This window comes from Argiope bruennichi, chromosome 6 (genome assembly GCF_947563725.1).
Source record: "Argiope bruennichi chromosome 6, qqArgBrue1.1, whole genome shotgun sequence".
Lineage (NCBI taxonomy): Eukaryota > Metazoa > Arthropoda > Arachnida > Araneae > Araneidae > Argiope > Argiope bruennichi.
The window spans coordinates 131081974-131105301 of record NC_079156.1 but is presented as its reverse complement, the minus strand read 5'-3'; the positions used below and the strand labels follow the sequence as shown (position 1 = coordinate 131105301).

The following is a 23328-nucleotide window of genomic DNA, read 5'->3' as shown; positions in this document are numbered from 1 at the left end:
TCTGAAACTGGTAAAAACTTTTGTTGTGGTGAACAAGTTTCAAAATGCATGAATATTTTTATTTCATAATTTTATATTCACTCACTCATGAATCAACTGTATGGCAGTAAAATTGTTGATCGGCCAGTTTTAAATCGGTTGACATTTCTTTTTCATTCTTTAATTATTTTATTTATAAAAACATTTTTCGACTGACTGGTGGTGAACATTTTCCAAATGAGTCCAAAATTCGGATGTAAAACTGGGTTTTTTTTAGATTTGAAATGGTAAACAGTGCCAAGTATTGGGTTAAGTCGATAAAATGCTTCCTGAATGTCAGTCGAATCATGAGTATGTATTCCTAAAAGCGAGGAAATTATAAGAAAAATTCATGTATTTTATCTCCGTTCTTTATTATTAAAGTTTCAAGCAGTGTCAAACTTTGGTGGCAGTCTAGAAAAAGTTGATGCAATTAATCCTGCAATCCACTTAATGTAGGTGTAATTCTGAAACAAAAAAATATAATGAAATATTCACACATTTAACGAATATTCTATTCTGACTATATGTCTCTCGACTCATGTTTGTGTTAATCGAAAAATTTAGAAATGAAAGATTATAATGGTCTTTCTTTGTATTTAAATTGTTATAGAAATTTAAACTTAGAGCTAAATCCACAAATTAAAAATTAAAAAATTAAAAGTTGAATTCATACATATTAACACTCATTCTTTACAATTAAAGTTTTCAGCAGAGTCAAATTTTGGGCTAAATAAGGAAAATGTTCACGGCCAGGCAGTCGACAAATGTTTAATGGCTGAATACTTTAATTGTAAAATACTAGAGTTAATATGTATAAACATATATTTCAATTTCTGTTTTGCTTTTAATATATTAGTCCTTTACTTTATTATCTTAGTATTAAACTTTTATTATCTTAGTCCAAGTCTGGACCCTGCTTAGAAATTAAAAATTGGATTCACACAAACATGAGTCGAGTGACTGGTAGTCAGCCTTTTCATCAATTTAGTTGACAGTTTTGTTCCATTTAATAATATAAAAAATGAAGAATATTTGTTAAATGCTTGAATATAGGATTTCATTTTTTAAGTTTTAGAATTATACACACATTTAAGTAGACTGTAGTCAACTATTTATTCATTCCCACCACTGTTTGACACGCTTAAAACTTTAATTGTAAAGAAAGGAGAATAAAATATATCAATTTTTATTATCATTTCCTTGCTTTAGAATAACACACTCCTGAGTTGAATGATATTCAGTAAAACCTTTTTCGACTTAATCCAATACCGGACAAAGTTTAGCATTTAAAATGTAAAAAAACAAGTTTTAAATCAGGTGACATTACTTTTTCGTTCATTTTTATATTTATATACACATTTGTCGACTAACTGGCTGTGAACATTTCCCTGATTTAGTCCAAAATTTGACCCTGTTGAAAACTTTAATTATAAAGAAAGAGTATAATATGTATGAAATTATCTGTTAATTTATTATTTTTAAATTCAAACATTCATGAGTCGACTAATTGGTAGTCACACTTTTATTAACTTAGTTAAAGCCTGGACAATGCTAAGAAACTCAAATATAAAGTATCAGTTTAAAATTGAATAACACTGCTTTTCTTTTTCTTTACTTTTATATCTACGTACACAGTTGTCGAGTCACTGAAAGCCAACATTTCTCTGACTGCCAGAAACAATTTTTGTCCCCTTAAACCAAAGATTGGCACTGCTTAAAATATATACTTAATAAATCAAATTCAAAATTCATAACAAATTTTCATACATTCATAAAAAAAATTTCATACATTCATAAAAAATTGTCATTAATTTTTCAAAAATACTTTTTTTTTTAAACCTTTTCTTAAATATTCGATTTACAAACACATGAGTCGACTGAATGGTAGTCAACAATTTTATCGACTTTTTGCGCTGTCCAAGGTTTTGCGCTGTTTAATTATTTGACGATAAAGAACGGTTGTTAAAATGTATGAATAGTTTTTTTAATTTTTTATAGCACACTGAAAGCCAACCAACAGTCTATAAACTTTCTCAATATTTCAAATAAAGCTGGACATTCTTTAAAATTTTATATGCAAAAAACAATATTTAAAATATATGAATTTATCTTTCCATTTCTTAATCATTCGATTCAAACACTCATTAGTCTACTGATTGCATTCAAACATTACATATTTAATCTAACAGTTTGGCTCTGCTAAATAGTGTAATTTTTTTGTAAACAAATGTTAAAATGTATCCATTTATGATTTTTCATTTCTTAATTTTTGATTCACTCACATTCATGATTTAACTTCCTGAAATCACCCCTCTTATCAACTTTATCCAAAGTTTTCCAATGTGTTAAAATTTATATGTAAAGAATCAATGTCAAAATTTATTATTCTTTCCATTTCCTCATTTTGACTGCCAGTCTGCTTTTTCAGAAATTTAATGCGAAAATTAAATCACTTTAACAATTTCAGTGCAAATAATTAACAATATAATATATGAAATTTTTTGATTCATAGATTTATTTCTGAATCACTATAACAATTTAAATGTGAGGAATGAATGTGATTATTAGAATGTGAGCATTAGAATGTATGATTTTTCAATTCACTTAAACATCAGTCGAGAGACTGGAAGTCAACCTTTTTATCGATTTAGTTGACAAATTTTCAAGATTTAAAATTTAACGATGAAGAATATTTGTTAAATTTTTGAATATTTAATTTCAATTTTTTTTAGTTTTTAGAATAACATTCACATTTAAGTAGACTGAATTAAGTAGACTGAGTTTTTCTAAATTCCCACCAAAGTTTGACACTGCTTAAAACTTTAATGTAATGAGTCAAGTTAAAAATTCATAAATGTTTTTTCCTTTTTTTTTTAGTCTCCCGTTGCATGTACCACTTAACTTGCATTCGTCCATTTTACATATTTAATTCGAAATTTGAGTCCATTAAAAATCTAAGCGGAGGAAATGAACATAAAATACATTTTTTTATATATATATACCTTTTCTTGAATATTTGATTCACAAAGACATGAGTCGACTGACTGGTAGTCAACAATTTTATCGACTTAGTCCAACGTTTTGCGCTATTTAATTATATGACGATAAGGAACGGTTGTTAAAATATATAAATAGGGGGGGGGGTTGTATAACACACTGAAAGTCAACCAACAGTCAATAAACTTTCTCTGTATTTCCATTAAAACTTGACATTGTTTAAAATTTTATATGCAAAAATCGATTGTTAGCATGTATGAATTTATCTTTTCATTTCTTAATCAAAGATTAGATTCAAAAACTCATTAGTCTACTGATTGCATTCAAACTCATTACATATTTAATCTAAAAGTTTGGCACTGCTAAATAGTGTAATTTTTTTGGGAACAAATGTTAAAATGTATCCAATTATGATTTTTCATTTCTTAATTTTTGATTCACTCCACTCATGATTTAACTTCCTGAAATCACCCCTCTTATCAACTGCATCCAAAATTTCCCACTGTGTTAAATTTATATGTAAAGAATCAATGTCAAAATTTATTTTATTTTCATTTCCTCATTTTTTATTCTCAAGAATATGTGTCAATTGACTCACTTTAACAATTGCAGTGCAAATAATTAACAATATAATATATGAAATTTTTTGATTCATAGATTTTTTTTCTGAATCTCTATAACAATCTAAGTGTAAGGAATGAGCATTAGAATGTATGATTTTTCTCTACATTTATTATTTTTTCGATTCACTCAAACATCATTCGAGGGACTGGTAGTTAACCTTTTTATCGATTTAGTTGACTATTTTTCAAGATTTAAAATTTAACGATGAAGAATATTTGTGAAATGTACGAATATTTCATTTCATTTTTTAATTTTTATAATTACACATACATTTAAGTAGACTGGCTTGCAATCTAGTTTTTCGAGATTCCCACCAAAGTTTGATACTGCTTAAAACTTGAATGTAATGAATCAAATTCAAGATTCATATATATGTTTTCTTTATTTTTAGTCTTTCGAACCTATATAATTTAACTTGCATTCGTGCATTTGGCAGATTTAATTCTAAATATGAGTCCATTAAAAATCTAATAGCAAAAAATGAACATTAAAATACATAATTTTTTTAACTTTCTTAAATTTTCGATTCAAAAACACATGAGTCGACTGACTGGTAGTCAACATTTTTATCGGCTTAGTCCAACTTTTTCCGCTATTTAATTATTTGACGATTAAGAATGGTTGTTAAAATTTATGAATAGTTATTTTCATTTCTACTTTTTTTTTTTTTTTTGAATAACACACAGAAAGTCAACAGACAGTCAATAATCTTTCTCTATATTTCTACAAAAGCTTTGACGACGATTTTTTTCATCTCTTAATTTTTGATTCATACACACATGAGTCAACTGTCTGGCAGTCAAACCTTTTATCGACTAATTCCTGAGTTGACACTGCTTAAAAATTAAAATATAAGAACCTGTATAAAATTGCGTGATACTTTTTTTCCATTTCTTAATTTTTCGTTTCAAGCACAGATGAGTCGATTGACTGGATGTTCAGCATTTTCCTGATTTTTACGAGATTTAATAATGATTACAATTTTTGGTCTAAATAGAGAGTGTTAAAATATATGCATTTGCCGTTCTTCGTTCCCAAATTTTTACTTTTACCCGAATGTATGTCCTTTAAAACACAGTCAAACATTTTAATGATTTAGTTGAGACTTTCACGCTGATTAATAATTTAAGTGTAAAGAAATGGCATTGAAAACATTGATATTTTCATTTTTTTTTAGTTATTCAATTCACACACGCACACATGATTCAATTGAATGTTATTAAACCTTTCATCGGTTTAATCCAAATGTTGTAACCCGTTTACAATTTAATCGTAAACAGCAAAATTTAAAATATGTGAATTTTCTTCATTATTTCATTTTCATTTACTCACAAAGGAATCGACGTACTGATAGAGAAACGTTTTAAGGATTTATTCCAAAGTTATACTTTGCTTGACAAATTAACAATTAGAAACGATTGATAAAAAAAATTCTCTTCTTTTCTTCATTTTTAGATTCACACATTGGTGACTCTACCGACTGGTAGTTAAACTGTTAAAACTAACAAATTCTTGGGCCTAACAATGTTCTGAAAATTGAATGTAAAGAGCCAGGTTTAAAAGGTAAGAATTTTATTTTGCATTTCATAGTTTCTCTACTTTTTCACATTGGAGTCGACTGACCAGCTGTCAATTGTTTTCTATATTTTGTCCAAAATTTAACTCTGCTGAAAACTTTAATCGTAAAGAAAAAGTGTTAATATGTGGAAATTTCTCATTTCTTTTCTTAATTTTTATATTCAAACACTCGTGAGTTGATTGACTGGCAACTCTTGCAGATTTAATCTAAAAATATGATTTGACTACCTGGAAGTCAAAACTTTTTATCGACTTAAGCGAAAGATTGACACAGCTTAAAAATTTCAATGTAAACAATCTAAGTTTATTCTTAGATTGTTTACATTGAAATTCAATTGATTGTATATTTGATTGTATACATTCAAATATATTATTCTTTTGTATGTTGCACATGTATCAACTGACGGACTGTCAGTCTTTATCCAAAGTTTAAATCGCTTTAATAACTTAATTGCAAGGAAAGGATAATACAATGTATGAGTTTCTTTTTTCATTTCAAACTAATATAATTCCTACACACATGAATGATCGAAAAGTAAAAGCGAGGAAATGATAAACAAAATTCATATATTTTATTCCAAGTTCTTTACATATAAAATTTCAAGTGTCAATATTTGGAGGAAATTTAGAAAACGTTAACTGCATTTCAGACAATTTAAATGTGAGTGTAATTCTGAAAATTGGAAGTGGTATTGAGTTTCATACATTTTTCATCGTTAAATTGTTAGATAGTGCAAAATGGTCGACTGAATCGATAAAAAGGTTAATTACCATTCTCTCGACACATATTTGGGTGAATCGAAAAATAGACTTGATTTGACTTTCTGAAAGTCAAAACTTTTAATCGACTTAGGTCGAAGATTGGCATTGCTTAAAAATTTCAATGTAAACAATCAATGTCAAAATTTATTATTCTTCTATTTTTCTTTCATTATTTTGCCTTCACTCACACATGTATCAAATGTCAGTCTTTATCTAAATTTGAATCTTTTTAACAATTTAATGGCAAAGAAAGGACAATATAATGCATGAATTTTTTTCATTTCAAAATATTATAATTCATATACACATTAGTCTATCGACAGGTAATCAAAATTTTTATTGATTTAGTCAGTATTTTGCCCTGTTTAACAATTTAACTTATAAAAACGTTCTTTAAAATGATATAAAATTTTATTTCATTTTTTAATTTTCTAATTACACTCATATATTATTGAACTGAGTGGCAGTCAACTATTCCTATGTTTCAACAAAATTCTGACACCGCTTAAAACCTTTGTTGTAAAGAATGGGGAATAAAAGTATGGATTTTTCTTCTCATTTATATACTTTTAGATTCAATATTCGTGAGTTGACTAACTGTTAGTGAAACATTTATAGGCTCAGTACAAGGATTGACACTTCGTAAAAATTTATATGTAAAGAACTAGTTTTAAATTGGATGAAATTGCTTTTTTATTTTTTCATTTTTATATTTACATACTCATATGTTGGTCTATTGGCCATCAACATTTTCCAAATCTAGTCCAAAATTAAACAGATTAGAATTTTTAATTGTAGAGAACGAGTGTTAAAAGGTATTGTTTCTTAATATTTTTATTCAGACACTCATAAGTCATATGACTGGCAATGATATTTTTTGTCGATGTAAGCGGAAGTTTGACACAGCTTAACAGTGTAAGTACAAAGAATTTATGTCAAAATGCATGATGGGTTTTTTTTTTTTTTTTTCATTTCTTTATTTTTGTAGGTTTTAAATGTATAGCAAGTAATTAAATGCATTTTGTTAAGAATATTATAACTCGAAACTTCAATTATAAAGAACAACGTTTAAGCTTTAATTTTTTTTTAATTCAATTAAAAAAGCATTATTTTTTTTTTTTTTTCATTTTTTAATTTTGAGATTTAGAGTCGATTGACAGGCTGTGAATCTTTTAATCGACTGAGCTCAAGACTTGACAATGCTTAGTAATAAAAATATAAAGAGGCTGTTTTAAACATTTGATGGGATGACATTTCTTAATGATTATAGACAATTGCACAATTATTTACTGACTGGCAGTAGTGATTGATGTAGTTCAAGTTTTGACACTGTTTATAACTTTAATTCTAAAGAAAAAGTTTCTCAATGTTAGATTTTTTTCTTTCCTTTTCTTACATTTTGCATTCGAAAATCCATGAGTCGATCGACTGGTAATTAAAACTTTTTTTATAGATGTAATCTAATGTTTGAGTCTCCTTAACAGTGTTATTTTTGAGAACAATGGTAAAAATGTAAGCATTTACCTTCTTTTTCTTTTTTTTTTTATCTCTTAATTCTAATTTCATGCACACATGATTCTTAAGTGCCTAGCATTCAAACTTTTTTTATAGATTTAATCTAATGTTTGAGTCTCCTTAACAGTGTTATTTTTGAGAACAATGGTAAAAATGTAAGCATTTACCTTCTTTTTCTTTTTTTTTTATCTCTTAATTCTAATTTCATGCACACATGATTCTTAAGTGCCTAGCATTCAAGCATTTTATCGACTTAGTGCCTGGCGATGTTTAACACTGTTAAGGAGCATTAAACTTTGTGCTAAATCTATGAAATATTTCACTGCCAATCTGCTGATTCTTGAGTGTATGAATGTAAAAGTTTTAAAAAATTGACAATAAAAAATGATATACTTAAAAACTTTCTTTTGAATTAAATTAAAGCTTCGGACTAAACCTGGAAAAAATTGTCTACTAGTCATTTTACAAATTAGTATGTAATTATAAAAATTAAGAAATCAAAAAGGCATGTCATCGGATTAAAAATGGATTCTTTACTATTAGCTATTAAGCGCATATTAAGCATTGGATTGCATCGATAAAAGGTATTCTGCTTGTCGAACGACTCATGAGTGTGTGATTCTAAAAGTAATAATATGAAAAGCAAAATTCATATATTTTTTTCCTAGTTCTTTACAATTAAAATGTTAAGCAGTGTCAATATTTGGTGAGAATCCAGAATAAATTGATTGCAATTCGGTCCACTTAAATGTGTTTGCAATTCTAACAAAAAAAAAGAAAGAAAAGAAAGCGTTATATTTTTAAATAGTGAAAAACGGACAGCTAAATCGATGAAAAGGCTGACTACCACTCCCTCGACTCATGTTTGTGTCAATCGAAAAATTCAGAAAAAAAAGAAAAAAAATCATACATTAGTATGTTCATTCTATATATTTAAATTATTATAGAGATTCAAACCTAATGAATAATTCTTTAAATGAAAAATGCTCTTATATTATATTGTTCAGACTTTGAACTTAAATTGCTAAAGAGGTTCAAATTTCGGATTAAATTGCAAAAACTCAAAACTCAAGCAGTCAATTGACACATGTGATAATGAATATAAAATAAAGAAATGAAAAAAAAATCATCCATTTTGAAATTGATTCTTTACATTTAAATTTTGAAGCAATGTCAAATTTTAGCCTAAGTCGAAAAAAATCATGTGCATGAGTGAATCAAAAATTAAGAAATGAAAAGATAAATTCTTACATTTTAACACTCGTTTTTTAAATAAAGTTGCAAAAAATTTCAAATTCATGCGGAAATCTAGAAAAAGTTTATTGACTTTCGATTGATTTGCACTTCGTTATTCAAAAAATTAAGAAATGAAAATAAATATTCATATATTTTAACAAACGTACTTCGTCAAATAGTTAAAAAGGGTGAAACGTTGGAATAAATCGATAAAACGGTTGACTACCAGTCAGTCGACTCATGTGTGTGTAAATCGTAAAATTAAGAAAAAATATTTAAAAAGAATCTTGTATTTGATGTCCATTCTTTTCACTTATATTCTTAATGGATTCAAATTTAGGATTAAATTTGTAAAATGGCTGAATACAAAAAAATTTACACTGCACAAGAGAATAAAAATAATGAAAAAAGATAATCATAAATTTTGACCTTTATTCATTTGACTTAAGTTGCTAAGCAATGTCGATCATTGTCGTAAGTCGGAAAAAATGTCGATTCCAGTCAGTTGACTCATAAGTGTCTGTCGTTAAGAAATCAAAAAATAAATTCATCTATTTAGTACTCGTTCGGTACATTTAAAATTTTAAGACGTCTAATTATGGACTAAATTTGGTAAAAGTTGACTGAAAATGAGTCGACTAATGTGTAGGTAAATATAAAAATTGAGGAAGGAAAAAGCAGTGTCATCCGATTTAAAATTGATACTTTACATTCAATTCGATCTACTTAAACGTAGGTGTAATTCTGAAACTTTAAGAAATAAAATGAAATATTCACACATTTAACAAATATTATTCATGGTTAAATTTTTAAACAGTGCAAAACGGTCAACCAAAGCGATAAAAAGATTGTCTACCTGTCTCTCGACTCATGTTTTTGTGAATCGGACAATTCAGAAATTATAAAAATATCTTATATTATGATGTAATTCTTTACGTTTAGAATTTTATAGCGATTCAAACTTAGGACTTAATTTATAAAAGAAAAATGTTCATACTTTTTATTGTTTAATGTTCATACTTCCATTTACTTTATTACAGCAATTACAAACTTTAAATGCAATTCTCACGAAATAATTTTTGAAAAAAATTATCAGCCATTAACATAATATCTCCAACACTTCTTAAATTTTCTTAAGGAAATTTTCAGCGTATGCTATTCTCAATAACCTGAACTAAGAGTTTTGATGTAGATAATACACCTTTTTTTATTAAAAAATTTTAAAAAAATGACAATAATGTCTATAAAAAGCATATCAACATTCATAACATTTTTTTCTTTTTTAATCAATCTTTTAGATGCTCCATTTTTATGAATATTTCTGTGTTATGTTTCTAGTGTATAAAGAAAATTATGATTATCCCATTAGAATTTTGTGTAGAGTATTATCCCCTTTGGTTAAATTTTGTTTAAATTTACTTCAAATTTATAAATTAAAAAATAATACTTGTTCAGAAATTTTGATTTCGGAATTTTTATTACTTTTATGTATTGTTGAATTAAAAAATATCAAAAAAATTTAAGAAATATCATTTAAAAAAATCCTTGAATGTAGGCAGTCACCTTAAGAATAGAGACAGTGTCAAAATTCATGATTTTTTTTTTCATTTCTTAAATTTTAGATTCATACACACGATTCGATTGATTGATTGTCAACCTTTTTATCGATTTAATCCAACGTTTTGAACTGTTTAACAATTTAACATTTCTCAACAACTATGAATATTTCATTTCATTTTTTTAATTTTTAGAATTATTCATACATATGAGTGGATTGACTGGCAGTCAATTTTTTCTAGATTTCGAAAAAAGCTGCTTAAAATGCTAATTGCACAAAACTGCTTTGCTGACACTTTTTAAAATTTTCATTGTAAAGAAAGTGACTGTGTTAAGATTCGTGCTTTTTTTCTTTCCATTTCTTAATTTTTTGAATCACACAGGCATGAGTCGATTCATGAATCGGTAATCAATCTTATTCCATGAAAATTCACAGGCAAATGATCTTATTTTGTTATTGCTATAATTTTTTATTAGTATCATTGTTAGTGACCATTATTAGTGATATTAAAGCGCTTTATTATTACAAATAAGCACCTAACTACAATAATTCCTCGTTTTTCCAATTCATCTCATGTAGATATTTACATCTAAAACTTTAACGATTTATCAAAGAATTTTGGTAATTTTTTTTAATAATAGATACATTTTTGTCTTCAAATTCAAACCGTTTTCATTGTTGTCGTTTCATGAAATATTGATTCATGTGATTTTTGCCCATTCTTGAAAGATATAGACAAACTATTTTTTTTTTTTTAATATTTTTACTTTTTCGTATACGTAATATACAAAAAACATGGTAATCATCAAAAAATTCGAATTAGATTTCGACGAATCTCCACGTGTTTGGCGAATGAGTTCGAAAAGCACCTTTTTGAAAAAAGTCCGTCTCTCTGCGATAAATATAACTCAACCCCGCTTTGATCTAGATAGATGGAATTTGGCAAATGGTTTTTGCACCAAATTTGTAGATATCTATCAAGTTTTGAGCAAAATCCTTTGAGAGGAACTCTCTCTGTACGGCTGTTCGAATATCAGTTATACGATAACTGCAAAACGAAGAAGATTAGATAGATAAAATTTGGTACACAGATTTAACATCTATATTATTGACACCTATCAAATTTTGAGCAAACCCCAAGTGGCAGTTGATTTTCCGTCTGTCTATACTTTCTGAAGCAAGTAAACTTGATAATTCAAAAAATGCAATGACTTAAATATATCAAATATAGTATGGGATTTAATGACTACAAGTACTTCTTTAAAAAAATTGACCCAAATTGATTATATTTTTCACTGAGAAAAGATACACAGATATGAAAAGGTTATCCTAAGATAAGAGTCAAAACTTACAGTTTTTAGTTTTTGAAAAACCAAGCCGGATAGTCGCAAACCGGATATTCGATTGTGTACTTTGACTTCTTAGTTATGATTACAATAAGTAAAAACTGAGTTATGCTATTCCAATACTGAAATTTTCAGAAAGTTTTAATACCTATAGTTTTTGATTATGTATATTGATTCTGAAAATTTAAATACCTGTCTTTGTTGTTTTCCATATATTAAAAGTTATGCAGTTTTAACAGTTGATATCATTTATAGTAAAGCATAAATTATTGTAGCTCAAATATTTAAATTCTTAATATTAATAAATTTTTATCCCCCTTTTTAGCAAGACTGCTACTATTGCATTCCTTTTTATAAATAAAAATGTACTTGTAAACACTGCAGAATGGACGAAGATGAAGACATTCAATTTATAGGAGTCGTAACATCCTCTGTAAGCGTACATAAAGCGGTAAAGATTAAAACAGAACCAGGAACAGAAGCAAGTGCCTTCTTAGTGGATAGTTCCTGTGATTCTGGTTTATTCTTGAATAATGAACCAGGAACAAAAGCGGGTGTCTCCTCAGTGGATAGTTCCTGTGATTCTGGTCTATCCTTGGATAATACCTGTAGTATAATTTTCGCAAATGTCGTAATTAAAGAGGAGAAGAGAGAAGACCAAGAAGCAATTTCATCGAATTTTACAGGCGAAGTTCCTGGATCTTCTTTTACCAGTCCATCAGACAATCATTCATTACTGTGTCATCAATCTGATGTGCCCACACTTCACATGGAAGAAAATAGGACTACATTTGATAACACGGGTCCACCTTATACATCTAAAAACATTGACTCAAATGAAAAGGAAAGTAGCCAGGAAGAGATTGTGATATCAACAGATCACACGAAACCAACTGAAGAACAATTTCAGAATGGTTCAAAAGAATTAATTTCAGTTCCTATAGATGAATCTGAAATTTCGAATTTCGAAATTTCGAGTGAAAGTGAAAATTATCTATTTAATGAAACTTTGACAACAAATGATTTGCCAATTTTTCCAACTGAAGATGCATATAATTTTGACTTCCAAGATTTTGAGAATATAATGGACTCAGATTCATCTGGACTGGATCATGAAGTACAGTCAAGTAAAAATGCATTAGAAGCGAATGATTCTCAAGAAATGAGCCCCTTGGAGTTCTCTGAACCAGTATTAGCATGCACAAGAAAAGATCCCGCTGAAAAAATAGAAAATTTAAGTGCTAATGTTTTCAGAAACAGTGACATTTCGAATGATACGGTTGATTTAGCTGCTTCTCCAGCATCAAATGAAGCAGATAAAGCAAATGAGTTAAACCTATACTTGGAAAGTGCGAATACTGAAATAACAGAAGATGCATCAGCTACCGACTTCTCCGTCTTATCACTTGACAAAGCGAGGATGGAGCCAAATTCGTGTTTAGCAAATGAAATCAGACACTTAGGGTTCCTTGAAATTCCCACAACAGTGAATGCATCACCTGTTGCTTCAGCACCACGACCGACTCCTACGTTGGATGTATATCCTTTAGAACCTCTCAGAAATGAGGTGTCTTCCCTTGAACCTCATTCAAATGGCCAAAGGAGATTATATATTGTTCCAGTTGTTCCGCCTTTACACGAAATTGTTTCCATGAGTTGTGTGCGATTTTCATCATCATGCAACGATGATATGAACAGAAATGCTCCAACAGATATTGAGGCATCCAAGGAAAGCTCAAATGATAATGATAACGATAGAAAATGTGTTCCTAAATATCGCAAAGCTATTGCCGTGCATGAGAAAAATAAAATGCTTGAAAGAAACAGGGAAGCAAGCGCTGAGAAGAAAATATCAACAACTCCTGATATTTCAGAAGAGATATTAAAAGATAATCGTGATTTTCCTACCTGGAATACCTCACAGAATGAGCAAAAGAATTCGTCCAAATACATCGCAACAAACAACTACCGCGAATACCCACAAATGAATTCGCAACAACAATTGAATCAAGTGAAATTGTATTCAAAGGACACCGAGAGAAAACAAAGGGCACCGAAAAAATCTTCCTTTGCACAAGATACAAGATCTGTCAATGCAGGTGATCAGACATTTCAAGAAGTCTCAAACCTTTATACTGGAGGTTCCGTAATAGCCGAGGCTTCAAGTATGCAGTTACATTCAAAGGGTCCAGAAAGGAAACGCATCATTAAAAAGAGGAAGAAAATATCTTTCTCTGAACAAGATACAAGATCTGCCCATGCAAGTGATCAGACATTTCAAGAAAGCTCAAACTATTATTCGGGAGGTTCCATAATAGCTGAGCCTTCAACTATGGGAAAAGAAACAGACATTTTTATTAATTTCAATATGTTGAATTCTATACGTGAACCTGAAGAAAACTCCAGAAAGAAGAAACCAAGAAAAATTTCTAAGAAGACATGTAATCTAAACCTTCCCGTCATTTCATCGAATAAGAGAGGAAGAGAACGTAAACCACAACAGCATCGTTCTCGTAAGAGATTAAAAAAAATCAGCAATGAACCGTCCGACATTATCTTTAGGGCAAATCATGACGAAGCGATTTCGCAGTTGAAATCAGTCATACGTCGACGAAAGGAAAACAGTGACATGGATACTAAAAATCCAAAGAAACAAAAAACTAAATCGACATCCACAACACGTCGAAGAAAAAATAACCTAGGAGTTGCAGAGAAAAGTCTTAAAAGAAAGAATCATACAGCTCAATCCCCAGTCACTACTACTACAGTCACGCAAGATCTAGATCTGAATTTTCCTTCGTTTGAAGGAAGACTTATCAATTGGAACAATAAAGGTGTATATTTCTTTATTAATAATGCCAATGTGTATTTTAAGTTTGATATATGTCAAGGCTACCATTTGAACGGTCTTCATAATACCAGTGCCAGCATTTCTTCATCAACAACTCAGAATTATTTTGATTGTGTATCTCACCAAGCCGAAAATGAACGCTTACCAACAGTTACAGATTTAGATCCACAATCTGAATCATCTTACAAACTTTTTCTTTTAGAAATTGAAAAAGTCACATCCCTTGGGAAATCTGTTGAGCGCATGTTAGCTTCTCATTATTTTATTAAATTGGAGAACTTAGAAACATTCAAAACACTTGTTGAAAAAATGGAAAAGCAACTGGCGTTAATCATGGAAAGGAAGGATTCAAACCTAAAATTAATTGGTATGAAAACCATCTCAACTTTTCGTGCAACCCTTTGCAGTGATTCACCTTCGATGTTTCACAATGCTTCCTATTCTGACTTGACCTTGAATCCTGATACAGCAGCAAATGCCACTGGGCAAGTGAAGTCCCTCTGTTCAAAGGAAAAGTCGATTCAAGTGGTATACTCTAACTTACCAAAGTCAGAATTGATCTCTAAAATTAAAGAATCTCTCTACTTTAATTCTTGGCCTTTATGAAATGGAAGGAAGTTGGAAATTTTATCATATCAGAATGAAAAACAACAAAAATATGATTTTCTATTTTCATTCGAAATGGAGAATTGCAACAACTCAAATGTATATCTCGTCATGTCAATATTACACAGATTGTATTTTTCTATGAAAACTAAAAATTATTCTCCATTTACTGTTTTTAGAAGATTAAATGAGTGTTTTCTAAATAGAGGAAATCAAGCATTTTAATCACCCTGGTAGCTTCAGAAAGTATTGAATTCTTCATAAAAAAAAAAGATTTTGTTCGGAGTCCCTATTATATTCCATCCGTTATTTTTTGGATCCATAGCTATTTTACAGTGGAGTATGTAGAACAGATTAGCTGGAAATGATGTATACAAAATCCTGAACTGGTTGCATCATTTCGAAGAGTTCCTATCTCGAAAATATATAAAATAAAAACTGAACTTTCTGGCACTCGATATGTTAAGAAACAGATTGATATGCTCTTGGTGTTTATGTGCTTGTGCTTTCAAATTCATCTTTACGAATGTTTCTTGTGATGGCAGACGAGATTAAAGTTTATTGAAAACGTACTTGTGTAATTAAGGGCAGAATTATGTTTTAATGACTACGTTTTTATTATATGGTAACCATATTTATAAATGTACAGGGTTACCATAAACGTTTTTAGCAGTTGTATTATACTGTTGTACTGAACATCAAATGACTCAATCATTGTTATATTTTTCAGTTTAAATCTTAATTTTAAATGTACAGAAAATCTACGCACAATTGCAATTTTTGCATTTGTTTGTAATCTATCGACCTTCTGTCTGCATTTCATATAAATGTTTTTAAATGCTTCTGTCTTCACATCTGTTTAGTCATCATTTTTGTCTTTTCTTGAGATTAATTTATAGAATATTTCATCTGACACATTTATGATTGCCCATAAAAACTTAATGCAATCGTATATATTCTGCTGTTCAAAAACTAAGGAACTAATCACAAAAGTGGCTATTACGCAGAACGTTCTCTGCAGAATTTACTTAACCTGACCCATAGGATACAACATTTATCCAGGTATAAAATAATGTGAAGAAAAAAAATTACCAGACAATTATGGCGTTATAAAAACTAGCATGTGTATAAAATTCAAAATTTGAATGTTCCAGATTAATATAGAAAAAGTACTTTCAATATAGCCTGGTATACCCTCTAGAAGTAATGCAGCGATGTGTAATGTTACCAATTATGTGGTCTATCAGCTTCGTAAGAAAGGATAGGGGTCGTTGCCCTTGTGTTGCTAGAGTGGCAAGTGTCTGAGTAGGAGGATTGAGAGCAGTTATATACCTTCCTAAAGCATCGTGAACATGCTCGACAGGAATTCAGATTCGATTATCAAGCTGGCCATTCCATACCCTGAATTATTTCCTTCTGATAATTCAGGATATCAAACATTGTGCAGTCTAGCGTTGCCGTCCTGTAGCAGTAAACCATCACCTATTACCCTGTCTTAAGGGCTTATTTTTAAGAAAAATATTGCTGTTTTTGTGATTTTTTCCTTAATTTTTAATATATGTATATATAATACCAAGTGTTTAAAAAAGGCGGAATAAATATTTAATCCTTAATTATAGAAATTAGACATATGCTTCAAATTACAAAATTTCATCAAATAAGATATCAAATGTATGTATGAAATTGCTTTGGCTTATGTAGAAGTAGATGGTTAAAAAATATTTAAACTTTTGTACTATCCCCAAACCGATAAAATGTCAATGTTTTCAAAATGTAACCTCATATCTTTAGATTTTCATACTTCTATCTGTAAAACTTGCTGAAATATTAAAAGACAAATTTATTCATTTGTGTTATTTATCCATAGCGACTTCAGAGATAATGTATATATCACGAAAGATTATTAAAAGGGCAGAATAGGAAAATAAAAATGCATCTTTTATTAACTTTTATAAAATTTTAACAGTGATCAGATAATATATTAATTGAAGTGCTGAAATGGTGCTGAAAATGAACATCTTTTTCAACTGTAAATAGATACATTCCTTTAACAATACTTAACACTGAATGCCACACCTCCGCTCCTTGAGCTTGTGGTTCTTTTTCCGGTTTGGTATAGATGTAGGTGGGCTTTATAAAAAAAAAGAAAATAATAATTACACTGCAATGATTTGGAAAGAAGCATACAAATGATAAAAACTTGAATGAAAAATATCTGGAGTGCAATAAACTGGATGAAGGAACAGGACAATGTACAGAATGAGTGAAAAATAAAGTAATTATTAAAAAAAATGATGTACTAGAGAAGGCGTAAGGATATACTATGAATAAAATGCTGGGAGTATTAAAATATTAGACAGAAAAATAGATAGAATTCATTTAATGGGAATAATTTTCCATGATCCATTAGGAATTTAATTATGCTTATGATTCTTCTTTTTTGATGATGACGATGAATTATTAAAGACTCTTTTATACCAAACACTTTCTAGCGAAGATACTACGCTGTGGGTATGTGATCGAGTTCAACACTGGTGACTTAAAGGTATGTCTTTTTTAATTGTTCGTCTCAGATTGAGAGTCAAGTCGAATCTTCTTTTTTTTATATATAAAGTTAAAGTTGCAACTAGCCACCAATCAACCAAATTAACAAAATTAGGCAGGATTAGCAAATTTCTTTGAAGATATGATGTAGGAGGATATACTAACAGATACAAATATTTACATGTGACAGCTTTTCTGTATTGACACAAATATTTCCGCATTTTGGAATAACTGTTTCCACCTACTGTTGTGATTTATCCCTCTAAATTTGAACCATAATATTACAATATTTTGTTCAATCATAAAATCAACCATAAAATTATAACATTTTGTTCAATCATAAAATTATAACATTTTATTCAATTATAAAATTATAATATTTTTTTCAATCATAGAAATCAACCATAAAATTATAATATTTTGTTCAATCATAAAATTATAACATTTTGTTCAATCATAAAATTATAACATTTTATTCAATTATAAAATTATAATATTTTTTTCAATCATAGAAATCAACCATAAAATTATAATATTTTGTTCAATCATAAAATTATAACATTTTGTTCAATCATAAAATTATAACATTTTATTCAATTATAAAATTATAATATTTTTTTCAATCATAGAAATCAACCATAAAATTATAATATTTTTTTCAATCATAGAAATCAACCATAAAATTATAACATTTTGTTCAATCATAAAATCAAACATAAAAATTAGAATACTTTTTCAATCATAAAATAAACCATAAAATTATAACATTTTGTTCAATCATAAAATTATAACATTTTATTCAATTATAAAATTATAATATTTTTTTCAATCATAGAAATCAACCATAAAATTATAATATTTTGTTCAATCATAAAATTATAACATTTTGTTCAATCATAAAATTATAACATTTTATTCAATTATAAAATTATAATATTTTTTTCAATCATAGAAATCAACCATAAAATTATAATATTTTTTTCAATCATAGAAATCAACCATAAAATTATAACATTTTGTTCAATCATAAAATCAAACATAAAAATTAGAATACTTTTTCAATCATAAAATAAACCATAAAATTATAACATTTTGTTCAATCATAAAATTATAACATTTTATTCAATTATAAAATTATAATATTTTTTTCAATCATAGAAATCAACCATAAAATTATAATATTTTGTTCAATCATAAAATTATAACATTTTGTTCAATCATAAAATTATAACATTTTTTTCAATTATAAAATTATAATATTTTTTTCAATCATAGAAATCAACCATAAAATTATAATATTTTGTTCAATCATAAAATTATAACATTTTGTTCAATCATAAAATTATAACATTTTATTCAATTATAAAATTATAATATTTTTTTCAATCATAGAAATCAACCATAAAATTATAATATTTTGTTCAATCATAGAAATCAACCATAAAATTATAATATTTTGTTCAATCATAAAATTATAACATTTTGTTCAATCATAAAATTATAACATTTTGTTCAATCATAAAATTATAACATTTTGTTCAATCATAAAATTATAACATTTTGTTCAATCATAAAATTATAACATTTTGTTCAATCATAAAATCAACCATAAAATTGTAACATTTTGTTCAATCATAAAATTATAACATTTTGTTCAATTATAAAATTATAATATTTTTTTCAATCATAAAAATCAACCATAAAATTATAACATTTTGTTCAATCATAAAATCAACCATAAAATTATAAAATTTTGTTCAATCATAAAAATTATCATAAAATTATAACATTTTGTACAATCATAAATCCAACCATAAAATTATAGCATCATTTTGTTCAATCATAAAAATTATCTTAAAATTATAACATTTTGTTCAATCATAAAATTATAGCATTTTGTTCAATCATAAAATCAACCATAAAATTATAACATTTTGTTCAATCATAAAATCAAACATAAAATTATAGCATTTTGTTCAATCATAAAATCAACTATAAAATTATAATATTTTATTGCATATAATATAGTAATTTTTGTATGTAATATAATAAAGGACATTTATGGTGAGAATTTCATTAAAAAAAATATGAATCTGTTAAGCATATATAACCAAGTGATGGAGTTCTTTTTCAGAAACTTTTAAAATTTCCATATCGTTATAATTCATTGCACCAAAGGCAATTTAGAAAATATACAAAATGTTATCATTGAAGTGTTTTTATTTTCTTGTATACCAAATATAGGAACCATTCAAAAAAATCGAACTCCATATTTTGGCGAATCTTTACGTTTTAGACATTCCTGAGTTCGAAAAACACATTTTTTTAAAATCATGTCTACTTATGACAATGTTAATTAAAAATACCTTGAATTAAATGGATGAAATTTGGTATACACTCTTAAACTACATTTGCAGATTTCCGTCAAATTGTAAGACAAAATTTGTTCAGAGGATGTACGTCTGTCCTGCTGTTTAAATGTAAGTTAACACGAAAATTGTAAAACAAAGAGATGTGGATCAAATTCATTACACAAATTTAACATCTATACTAAAAACATCTGTTAAATTTTGAGCCAAATCCAACAAAGGGTTGACTACCTGTCGGTTCAAATACACAATGATTAAATATATCAAATTTGGTATGTCATTTTGAACGTATTCAAAACACAAATTCGATTTTCGGATACTATGAACCGTATGCCAATAATTAAATAAACACTGCCCAAAAATGATACGATACATTCAGTAAAAATGCTAAATTCTTATCAAAGGATAATATTTTGTAACTATTGTACGCCAACACATAAAAAGCGTTCTGTGGGATAACATCTTTATAAGAGAGTATGCGGGAAAGTTTGGGGAAACAACTCACACTATTTTCATTATTGTATTGACAATGCTCCAAAAAATAATGTCTGCGAAAACTTTCGGCAAGTCATTCAAGAATTAGATAGCAAAATCCTAACATATAACACATACAGTAAGGCTTATTTTTAATGATCGTGTGATCAACAGTTACTATATTAAGTGTTTGCGTAGAAAAGTACAAAGTACAAATAAATATTCTAATGATATGTAATGAAATTCCTAAATACAATTCTGTGGAGACAAAATAATCATTTATATATATATATTTATATAGGATAGGATTTATATATACATTTATATAGGATCATTTATATATATGTTTTAATTTAATTTAATTAGGAAATTGTATTAACCATTTTATGCAGTTTAAAGTTGAGAATTGGAAATGACATGTTAAGTAGATTGACATTAATAGGAAATGAACTAATGAATGATTACAAAAGACATTATCTGTCATAAATAAAAGCAACAAAAAAACTCATTTTTACCCAACATAATAAAAAATGCTTATAAAATCAGAAAAAGAAAGCTCAAATCTATTAAGAGGAAAATTTTAAAATTCAGTGTCCCTAAGAACAAAGTTTTTTTTAATTAAATTGAATCTTTAATTACAATTTCCTCAAAATTTCATTTTTCATAAGATACCGTTCATTCTATATTCAAAATCTCTTGGAGATAATTACTTGAAAGTTACAGTATAGATTTCAAATAATAGGGGTAGTGATGAGATAAAAGCAACAAAAAAACTCATTTTTACCCAACATAATAAAAAATGCTTATAAAATCAGAAAAAGAAAGCTCAAATCTATTATGAGGAAAATTTTAAAATTCAGTGTCCCTAAGAACAAAGTTTTTTAATTAAATTGAATCTTTAATTACAATTTTATCAAAATTTCATTTTTCATAAGATACCGTTCATTCTATATTCAAAATCTCTTGGAGATAATTAGTTGAAAGTGACAGTATAGATTTCAAATAATAGGAGTAATGATGAGATAAAAGCAACAAAAAAACTCATTTTTACCCAACATAATAAAAAATGCTTATAAAATCAGAAAAAGAAAGCTCAAATCTATTATGAGGAAAATTTTAAAATTCAGTGTCCCTAAGAACAAAGTTTTTTAATTAAATTGAATCTTTAATTACAATTTCCTCAAAATTTCCTTTTTCATAAGATACCGTTCATTCTATATTCAAAATCTCTTGGAGATAATTAGTTGAAAGTTACAGTATAGATTTCAAATAATAGGGGTAATGATGAGATAAAAGCAACAAAAAAACTCATTTTTACCCAACATAATAAAAAATGCTTATAAAATCAGAAAAAGAAAGTTCAAATCTATTATGAGGAAAATTTTAAAATTCAGTGCCCCTAAGAACAAAGTTTTTTAATTAAATTGAATCTTTAATTACAATTTCCTCAAAATTTCCTTTTTCATAAGATACCGTTCATTCCATATTCAAAATCTCTTGGAGATAATTACTTGAAAGTGACAGTATAGATTTCAAATAATAGGGATAATGAAATGAGATTCAATATTTGTAATTGAGGAAATACTTTTTCCTTTATAATCGTTTAAATCAAAACTCAGTTGTAAATGAATTTGAAAATGCATATTTAACCCCCCTCCCCCAATTTACTGGAATTTCGATCTTTTTCCTAGATTTCGGGTCATTTCATAGATAATTATCAACTATAACCTGTATGGGAAGAAAAGTATCATTGCGACATGACAATTTAGTGAACGGTATCAAACATTCAAGTCAAATTTGATTCAAATTTATAAAAAATTTCCCTGCTTCTCAAACGTTTCTATATTTTAAAAAAAAAATCCTTTTCGTCATAGTCGTGTTTTTTTAATTCACAGTGCTAACAAATATGTAACAAAAAGTCATTAAAAGTATAATTTTTCAAAAAAAAAAAAAAAAACTCCAAACATAGTTGGTTATCTTAAGCAAAAGAAATATGTTAGGAATGAATCTATCTACGCTGGAAAAATTTTCTTCCAAACCTAGTCGAACTACGGAAAGAAAAAAATGTGTAAGGAATAAATACATAAATTTGTGAGAAAAAATTTTGTTTCTGACGTTGTCGATCTCCTTAAGGAAAATTTATATGATAAATGATCTCTCCGTGCAGGAAAAAAAAATTTTTGAGTATGGTCCGTCACCTTAACGAAAACTATGTGAGTAATGAATTTCTCTATGCACGGAAAGATTTTGTTGCGAGTGTGGTAGGCACCTGAAGAAAAACTATGCGAGTAGTGAATCTCTCCAACAAAAACAAATTTGTTCCGAACGTTGTCAGTCACAGGTAAGAAAAAATATGTGAGTAGTGACTCTCTCCATGCAGGAAAGAATTTTATTCCGAATGTAGTTTATCACCGGAAGGAAGAAATATATAAGGAGTGAATCACTCTTTATGGGAAAAAATTTTGTTTCTGATGTTGTCAAACTCTTTAAGGAAAAAAAATATGAGAAATGATGAAATGATCGAACAGTTATTCTCGTAGGCGGCAGACTCCTATGATTTAAGCATACAATTGTTGTAAAACATTATGACAAATATTTATATAAATATGAAAACAATGTAAAAAAATAGAAAATTACGTAAGTAATTAAACAAAAAGTTTTTTTTTTTGAAAAACTCTGTGATAGTTTATGTTTAACTAGAGATAAATCTGATATTCCGAATAATCCTTCTATGTGCGCGTGTGTATATTTATGTGTGCATATGTGGGGTGGTTGTAAAAGTTTTGAAGAAATGAGTTACCCATTTCGAAGGGCTCTATGATGTGTTCTATTGATTCTAAGTGCGAT

At 27.8% G+C, this 23328-nt stretch overlaps 1 protein-coding gene across 4 annotated transcripts in view; it reads left to right on the top strand.

Annotated features, from left to right (window-relative positions):
• Nucleotides 1-16921, top strand: part of LOC129973049 (uncharacterized) — a 123301-nt gene extending 106380 nt beyond the window's left edge. For 3 of the 4 annotated variants that reach the window (XM_056087408.1, XM_056087409.1, XM_056087407.1), the window contains 2 exons: nt 5098-5205; nt 11963-16921. In XM_056087408.1, coding sequence (XP_055943383.1) covers nt 12023-15094 — 3072 coding nt within the window. In that variant the 5' untranslated portion in view covers nt 5098-5205; nt 11963-12022 and the 3' untranslated portion in view covers nt 15095-16921. The remainder of the gene's footprint in view (nt 1-5097; nt 5206-11962) is intronic. The other variant, XM_056087410.1, reaches the window with a different exon arrangement.
• Nucleotides 16922-23328: the final 6407 nt, after the last annotated feature.